Source organism: Propithecus coquereli, unplaced genomic scaffold, assembly GCF_000956105.1.
Source record: "Propithecus coquereli isolate 6110/MARCELLA unplaced genomic scaffold, Pcoq_1.0 Scaffold27, whole genome shotgun sequence".
In the NCBI taxonomy this organism is placed as follows: domain Eukaryota; kingdom Metazoa; phylum Chordata; class Mammalia; order Primates; family Indriidae; genus Propithecus; species Propithecus coquereli.
This window is the reverse complement of record NW_012148285.1, coordinates 7,328,371-7,337,354: the sequence shown is the minus strand read 5'-3', so window position 1 is coordinate 7,337,354 and position 8,984 is coordinate 7,328,371. Positions and strand designations below refer to the sequence as shown.

At 43.3% G+C, this 8,984-nt stretch overlaps 1 protein-coding gene across 3 annotated transcripts in view; it reads left to right on the top strand.

Moving 5' to 3' along the window:
- GRIN2A (glutamate receptor, ionotropic, N-methyl D-aspartate 2A) overlaps positions 1-8,984 on the top strand; it is a 356,110-nt gene that overhangs the window by 279,090 nt on the left and 68,036 nt on the right. For all 3 annotated transcript variants that reach the window (XM_012647585.1, XM_012647586.1, XM_012647587.1), the window contains 3 exons: positions 558-763; positions 6,346-6,514; positions 6,639-6,792. In XM_012647585.1, coding sequence (XP_012503039.1) covers positions 558-763; positions 6,346-6,514; positions 6,639-6,792 — 529 coding nt within the window. The remainder of the gene's footprint in view (positions 1-557; positions 764-6,345; positions 6,515-6,638; positions 6,793-8,984) is intronic.

The window sequence follows — 8,984 nt, the reverse complement described above, 5'->3', positions numbered from 1 at the left end:
ATATATGATCCCTCCCATGTGCCAGGCACGGTGCTTCTGCTCTTCATGCATTGCCTTATTTAAATTCCAGGACATCCTTATGAAGTGGGAGGAAATGTGCCTGTTTTACAGATGAGAAAACAGAAGCTCTTAGTGCTTTAGACCTTGCCTAGAATTGTACAGCTAGCAGGTGGCAGAGTGGGGAATCAGACCCAGACCTCTCTGATTCTAAAAGTCCGTGCTCTTTCCATGACGTCAGTGGTCCTGAACTCTGGAAGAACATTAGCCCTACCTAGGGAGCTCTAAAAGTGTCAGAGCTTGGGCGCCACTCTCAGACATGCATATTTAATTCCTCTGTGTGGGGGAAGGCTGGGATGGGTTGCTGCCCCCCAATATTCTGTTTTCTCTTATGCCCACTTCTCTCAGCCCACAAGCAGACGCATATGTTCTGGTATGCAGTAGAAAGGCCCTTAAGACTGAAAGATTCCTTCTCCTGCACCTGCTGTGGGGAAGGACCTGCCTTTGGAGAAGTCTGTGGTACCAGGAAGCACAGATGTGTCTTTGTGCTTGTGATGCAGGTGGGCAAGTGGGAGAACCAGACCCTTAGCCTGCGGCACGCCGTGTGGCCCAGGTACAAGTCCTTCTCTGACTGTGAGCCGGACGACAACCATCTGAGCATCGTCACCCTGGAGGAGGCCCCGTTTGTCATCGTGGAAGACATAGACCCGCTGACCGAGACGTGTGTGCGGAACACGGTGCCGTGTCGGAAGTTCGTCAAAATCAAGTGAGTACCAGGGATGCTGGAGGCTGGATGTGCCCAGTCCTTTAAAATAGCCTGTATCACTGATAATAACAAGGCCCATAATTTAATAATAACATGTGATATAAAATATACTCTATTATAATAGCTATAACAGAATAATTGATAAAAAAAAGACTTAAATGCCTGGAGATGCACCAAACTTGCATTCATTTAACTCCAACAGCAGTATGAGGTGGGTAGTTTTGCCTTTTGCAAATAACATGATAAAACTGGCTTATAGGGAGATTAAGAAACACTTTCAAAGCCACCCAGTTAGAAGATGGAAGAGGTAGGCCACAAACGCTGGTCCGACTGATGCTACAGTTGTATTTTTAACCCATGTGTTGAATCAACCCTCCCTTTCAGTCTTTTTAAAAATAGTTATTTCTTCTGTACTTTTCTGGCTGCCCCTCCCACCACTCCCTTTCCAGCGCATTCCTCTTCCTTCCAGCTCTTTTCTATTTCCCAGATCCACACTTTTCAAAAATTTTAAGAACTTCTCCCCATTTAGGGTTAAACACACACCTTGCATGGGACCCTCTGATGAAATTCAGGTGGAAACTGAACTTCTAGCAGTTTCCCAGCTCACCAGCAGCAAGCAAGCATTGCCTCTGTGTCGCTTCCCCTTTTGTTGTGACCGAAAAAGGACACAGAAATCTCCACGGCCAAGTCAAGGTCCCGATCGTGGTCTTCCCTGATGTAAACATGAACCGCCATTGTGGGGAATCGCTGAAGGAGAAGGCCCACTATTGGATGTAAATCTTTCTTTCTGAGTATTTTCTCATCGCCTCCTTCCACCTGGACAATTCTTACGTGTCCCTTAAGTTTGGCCACTGCCTCCCCAAGATGATTGGCTACATCCATGGTACCCCGGGCATAGCCCCATCCCTACTCTTATCACCTGCTTTTATAGTTTATAGTTTGTCTGTCTCTTTCCCTGATTCATGAGCTGCCTACATATAAGGAATGTGACTTATTAATCTTTGTACACTCAGTTACAAGGGCAGAGCACAGTACACTGATGTTTTTTTCATGACTAGACGATGAACAGGTACTTTTACTTCCACCTTCCAGGCTCCAACCTCAGTCACTATTAAACTAGATGCAAGTACCCAAATCTCACTGCTTGGGATCAGGATATACTTTTTAAAAATATTTATAATTACTAAATGTATTGTGAAGGTTACTATTTTGGTTTGGATCAATGAGGTCATTAACGTTAGCCTCTTTGGAGTTGAAATTTGGAATAGATCATGCGATAAATAAATAGGTCCCTCCTACATAGGCCCTCCCCCTCTCCAGTGCCCGCACTTCGCTCTCAGGGCTGGACTTTTCCTTTGGTAAACAGTCCCCCTGCCTCGAGGTCAAGGAGGAGGTGAGGCATGCCCAGGAAAGGCAAGGAGGTAGCCCTGTTTCGGGGCATGAGTGTTTTAATAATTTTTGCTGGATTCCTTTACAACTAAATGACACAGATATTGTTATAAATAAAGTTATAAAAGAAGAATAAATAAGTAAGTATGCAGTAAGCACAGTTTGTGTGTTAGGCACAGTCCCGGGCATAGGGGATACATCGACGAACAGAGAAGACGAAAGACAAGACCTTGCAGCCGGGGATCATGCACTGTTGGAAAACAGCTGGACCAATGAGGGAACAGGGCAGCTCCATGCTGTGATCGGCCCCGTGCAGGTTATAAAGAAGGAGGTGTGAGATGAGAGTAAATCGGGTATGTGGGGCCTGTAGCTCACACAGGTAAGGTTTCGGGTGATACACAAAGGGAGAGAAGAGGCCAGACATGTGAAGCTCTGGGGAAAGAGCCTTCCAGGTAGAGGGGACGGCAGGTGCAGAGGCCCAGAGGAGGGAAGGAGCTTGGAAGCTTGGGAAGCAGAAGGAAACCGTGCAGTGCTGGAGAGTGACGAGCTGCAAGAAGGACGGAGCGGATAAGGTGGGGAAGTGGTCTCACGAGGGTCTGACTTGGGTGGATGTTCTTTGAGCAGAACTTGGGCAGATGAAGAAAGCAGAGTGGCTGGCAGAAAGCCAAGCATGTACCCTTGGCAGGACACCTCCTTTCCGGTAACGAGGCCTCTGTGTTTCAACAGGGCCGACCACGGGGGGCCTCCTCTGCTTCACAATCAATAACAGGAGTTTAGAATCTTTAAAATCAAAAGCCCTGGAGCTGAAAACAAGTAGATTCCCCAAGTCCCGAGTCACATTTGTATGAAGGAAAGGAACCAAAATAAATCACTCTCTTTAAAAGAATTGACTTTTGCACCGAAGACTATAAACAGCTTAACAGGTTCAAATACACGTTCTTGGTTTCTGCGGGGAGGTAGTGGCTTGAAGCTTTCCTTTTTCCACTTGGGGAAATGAGAAGTTTACTGTGTGTCTAGGTAAAATTATTAAAGTCTTTGACTTACCTGACAGCAGTAGAAAATTACCAGGATCTGCGCATCCCAACATTAACCCAGATTAGATCAATTGCATTTCTTAAAGGTAACATTTTTGAGGCAGGCAAAAGTATTCCTATTAGACAACATGATTGTATTTGTTTTCTCGGTAATAGTCTTCCAGGGAAAACCCTTTGTTTCTCACTTCTAGTAAATGGTGGGGCCTCGAAGGCCCACATCAATCTTCTAAAAACCCAGGTAATAAGAAATGAGCTGAGAAATCAGACTTTCCTTCTAGTCTGTTAGTTGGGGGGGTAAAGATGTGGAGAAAACATTGGAAAAATTATTTGGCCTGATGTGCAGGAAGAAATGGTCACACTGTCAATCAAACCCCCAAACTATCAGAGCATTGGCAGGAAGAGAGGACATTTATTTTTAAGTGCTTACAGGAGAAGTGCTTTAGATACTTTGTTTAATCTTCCCCACTATCCTGCAAAGTAAGTATCCGATTTCTCAGTTTACGAATGAGCAGACCGAGGCTTTGCGTGGGGCAAGACTTGCCTGAGTTTCCCGGGTTGAGAGAAGCCAACCCAGGAACTGAACGCCGCTCCGTCGGAATTGCGTGACGCTGCTCTCACCCACTGGCTACACCGGGAGACGGGAGAGCCAGAAACTGGACCATTTGTTGGATCCCTTTCACCATATTTATTTTTATGAGTCATTTTTTTTCTTTTGGGTGGTGGTGGGGCGTTGAGAGAGACGGCACGGGGACCATTTCTCACATGTCTGTGTAGTTAAGTCACACCCCCTCCACACCCGCGCAAGGGCTGGAATAGGAACCAGCAGAAGTTTCCAATTACAAGCTGGTCTTTGATTCCATAATCACCATGATAAATTCAACTATTGCAGCTGCTGCATGTCTTGTTCATCCTGTGTCCCCAGGGACCCAGTTTCACGTCTTGCGCACAGTAGGCACTCAGTGGGTGCCTGTTGGGTGAAAATGCATCAGGGACCATCTGTATCTAGAAATACACCTCGTGTTCAGGGATGTGGGGGGATCCTTATCTCATAAACTGGCTGAGGTTTCCAGTGAGACCAGAGAAAACCACTCTATGCCTATGGCCCTGAATCTTAAACCTGGGGCGTTCGTAAGTTCCGTCTAAACTCAGGAATCTTGACCAGGTGGAGGAAGAGGCTGTGATCGGAGGAAAAGGGAAGGAGCAGAGAGTGAAGGAGACACAAATGAGCAGAGGTAGGGAAGAGGCATCCATGCATGGCCTACAGTGGCCGGGAAGAAAAAGAGAGATTTTGATTTCGATACATTTTTCAGAGCCACATATAGCAAGCAGAAAATGGTTTCTGGACATCTCATTAATTTAATGTACTTAGGAGACAATTCTATTGTATTTATGGCAATTTTAACTCCAGCATGACCCACTCTGCTCTGGGTAATTGGTGGGGGTAGGGCAGGCACCTGCTTCCTATGACACTGCAGCATTGACGTCACCAGTCATCACATGTGAATATATGCAGATGTGGCCACCCCTACCCAGGCTGAGCGTTCATTCAGCCTCTGGGCAAGAGAGCAAAGTCTCCACGGTGGTCTGGGCCGACAGAGGCAGGATGGTTGAGCAGAAGCCGGGGCAGGATGGGAGGGGGCTAATGGTGAAGACAGCAATTCAGGAGAGGTGATCTGTGATCCTGAGATAAAGGGATGCATTGGGAAAAAGGTGTCATTTGCAACCCACTTCCATTACTCAAAATTATATCGTCACGTCTGTCCACATTCATAAATATACATATTGATATACATCGATGGTGCTTGATGTGTGTGTATCTCCAGTTACATGGGTAGTACATACTCACTAGATAATTTGGGGTGAAAAATCCTAAAAATATGAAAAAGAGGAAAAAACTGTTTTCCACCATTCATAATAGCTATGCTTCATGTTTCATTGTTTTTCCGTAGCTCGTCCGTTTTCATATAGCTATGGTTATTCTGTTTGTGCCACGGTGTAACCTACTCTTTTCATATGATGTGGAAACATAAGTATTTTCTTATTATGATGTTAGGTTTCCATAAACATCATTTTAGTGCTTAGGTAACACTCCAATGTGTGGATGTGCCAAAAATGGAATATGCAAACAGAGCGCATGTTTCATGACAGGCATGACTCAAAGATAGAGTTGAGCTAACAGATGTCCCAGTGGAAGGTGGAATGGAATCCAGCGTACAGCCCAAAGAGGCCTTGGTCTTCCTACATGGGTTGTCTAAGTGCTTTTGCTATCAACTGGGGAGACCAGTGTTTCCTACCTCTGAAAGGTGTTCATGGTTTGTGTGGGTGTCCTTTGAGTGTGATTTGGTCAGGTGAATAAATCGGGGTGGCTCACACAAAGCAATGAGCATAGCCTTGGTGGATTATATGATACCTTTAAATTGACAGTGCTCTCTATGTGCTAATAGGGCTCTTTGCTCATCAAGGATATTGATTTTTAAAGAGCATCACCTTTTATACTTCAGGCCATGTAGGCAGGTAGTGCAAATGTCATGAATGAGCCCTCATGTAACATTTGGCTCTATCAAGAGAAGTGAAGTCCATGAACTCAGACATGAGGTAGGACTCAGGTCTCCTGACTCTTAGCTGAGGAATCTTCCAAGCACCCTAACTTCTTTCCTTTCATTTCAAGCCTCTGTAACGATAGGATGAAGTAAAACCCTACTTCACCCGAGGATTCCACATCCTCTCTTTTCCATTTTCCAATACCTTTTTATGATTTGGTTTAGATCGGATGACTAAACTCTGATCTAAAGAGGTTGTATGTGCTATAAACTCATAAAAAAAAGAATTGGTAACTCTTATCTGTTTAATGGGAGTAAAAATATCACCTAATTTAGAGAAATGTCATGGAGATTAATTCAAAAATTAATATAAAGCACTTAGGGCAGTGCCTTGCAAATAGTAATTATTCAATAAATGTTAGCCGTTGTCATGATAAGTGCTGTGATTAAGAATACTTTTTACTTTTGCTGTCATACACTCACTGCATGTCCTTGGAAAAGCCACTTCCCCTTTTGGAGCTTCAATTTCCCATCTGGAAAACACGAGAAGGGTGTAGCTAATGACTGTGACCAAACCTTCCAGTACTAACGTTCTGTGGTCTTGGGATTTTCCCTACAGCAATTCAACCAATGAGGGGATGAATGTTAAAAAATGCTGCAAAGGGTTCTGCATTGATATTCTAAAGAAGCTCTCCAGGACTGTGAAGTTTACTTACGACCTGTACTTGGTGACTAACGGGAAGCATGGCAAAAAAGTTAACAACGTGTGGAATGGAATGATTGGAGAAGTAAGTTACCTTTTCACTCCCCCACCCCCAGCACTCATTCGGACAAAGGGCTTAAGATCCTTAGGGATGCAGGGAGGAAAAGTAAAAGTATTGTTGCATTTTTTTGTTTTTGCCTTGCATCCAGGTGGTCTATCAACGAGCAGTAATGGCAGTGGGCTCGCTCACCATCAACGAGGAACGTTCTGAAGTGGTGGACTTCTCTGTGCCCTTCGTGGAGACAGGGATCAGTGTCATGGTTTCGAGAAGCAATGGCACCGTCTCACCTTCTGCTTTTCTAGGTGTGTGAACCTCATAGCAACTATTGCTTTCCCACGAGGAATCGTATGTATTCTGGCTTGTTTGCTATCTGGATGGGACCAGACGGGACCTTGTTCGTTTCTATTCGAGCACATCAGTACATTCCAGAGCATGTTGCGTTTGAATGATGCCAATGCACTTTTTCCCCCAGCTCACATCTTTAGCTTGGAAATACCTGCTGAAAAAAAAATGCTATCACATATTCAGATAATGGTCTTGACTCTGTAGAATGTAAATTAATAGATATATTGCTTAGAGCTGCCTTGAAAACATTTTAAAAATAAACCTGTCTGTCCACAGTTAATTTAAATCAGCCCATAAACCCTTATTCAGCATCCACATACCCATCCTCCATCCCACACAGAATGACAGTCATTTATTTACTAGACGTAAGGGTCAAAATAATGCTGATTGCACAATGATTTATGGCAGTATTTGGATAAACGAAGTAGAAGTAGTCTGAAGAGTATCCACTGATTTTAAAATTAATGAAATCACATTTTAAATGTGGCTATCCATTAAGCCAAATGGTTTGTAAAGCAGGAGATTTTTTGACTCTCCTTTGAACCATTTCATAAATTTATGTTTTTACGTAAAGCGTATTTTTTTAAATCAAGGAAGAGTTATATTTTCTATCATCTGGTTTTCTTTAGCATTATAACTGTATATACATTAGATAGCTTGGCTGGGCTGTTGAAACTTCAGAGACCATGCCCAAGCACTATTAAAATTTTTTTTATTTAAAGGAAAATGTTATGTTAACTGATTATCATAAATGATCTTTGATAGTGGCTGTCTTATTGAAGATCATAGAATTCAGATGATTAATTCCCCCTGGGCACTCTCCTAAAAGTGGGTTTGTCCCAAGTTTGGGAAGCGTAAGACAAACCTTAATCTCTAGAAGAAAACTGCATGGGAGAGGGAAAATAGTTACATTAAGATCAACTAAATTTCTTACATTTTTACAGAGACAAAAACCTTATCTACTAAAGAAAATTACCAACTAGAACCCATTTGTGGACACCATCTCCAAGCTCATAGCCTTATTCTTCCACAGTCTTCATTTACGTGTAATGTTAACATCCAGTGACACTTTTATGCTTCATTCTCTTGAATGAAATGTTGACTAACAGGATTTTGGATACTGCCTAACTTACAGAGGCATATGGATTTACTATTTTTCAATTTTTGATAATCCATTTAAGCTGTTGAAATCCTTGCCACTCACTGGATTTGATTTTGTGCTCATCGCTTCAATTTTTGTAACCTTTGTTGGAGTAATGTAGACCTTGACAAATACATACCTCATTATGTTCCTTTTGTTCTTCATTTGACATAGATTCAGATACTCAGACATCCCATGCCATCAGTATACCCAGCTTGGAGAATTACTTTATCTCTATTCTTGAATATTAAGTACTTTTTAATCTCTTATTCATTTATTTATTTATCTTCCTTTTTGGATACACCTCATTACTAATTGCTGTGATTTCAGGGACATTTACTACTCAATAAGGGAGCATCGCTATACAAAAAAAATGCAGCCAACTGATATTGACAAAACATGAAGAGTCTCGATAATTATTGGATGGCCATCCATTCTTTAGTTGCTCCTAGTCATTTTTTCTCATTCCCTATTAGACTCTTTGACAAGGATCCTTTGTCCTGGAGGTTAAAAAAGGGTTGGAGGGCTGGGCGCAGTGGCTCACGCCTATAATCCTAGCACCCTGGGAGGCCGAGGCGGGAGGATCCCTCGAGGTTAGGAGGTGAAGACCAGCCTGAGCAAGAGTGAGACCCTGTCTCTACTAAAAATAGAAAGAAATTAGCTGGACAACTAAAAATATATAGAATAAAATTAGCCGGGCATGGTGGTGCATGCCTGTAGTCCCAGCTACTCGGGAGGCTGAGGCAGAAGGATCGCTTGAGCCCAGGAGTTTGAGGTTAGCCTGAGCAAGAGTGAGACCCTGTCTCTACTAAAAATAGAAAGAAATTAGCTGGACAACTAAAAATATATAGAATAAAATTAGCCAGGCATGGTGGTACACGCCTGTAGTCCCAGCTACTCAGGAGGCTGAGGCAGGAGGATTGCTTGAGTCTAGGAGTTTGAGGTTGCTGTGAGCTAGGCTGATGCCATGGCACTCTAGCCTGGGCAACACAGTGAGACTCTGTCTCT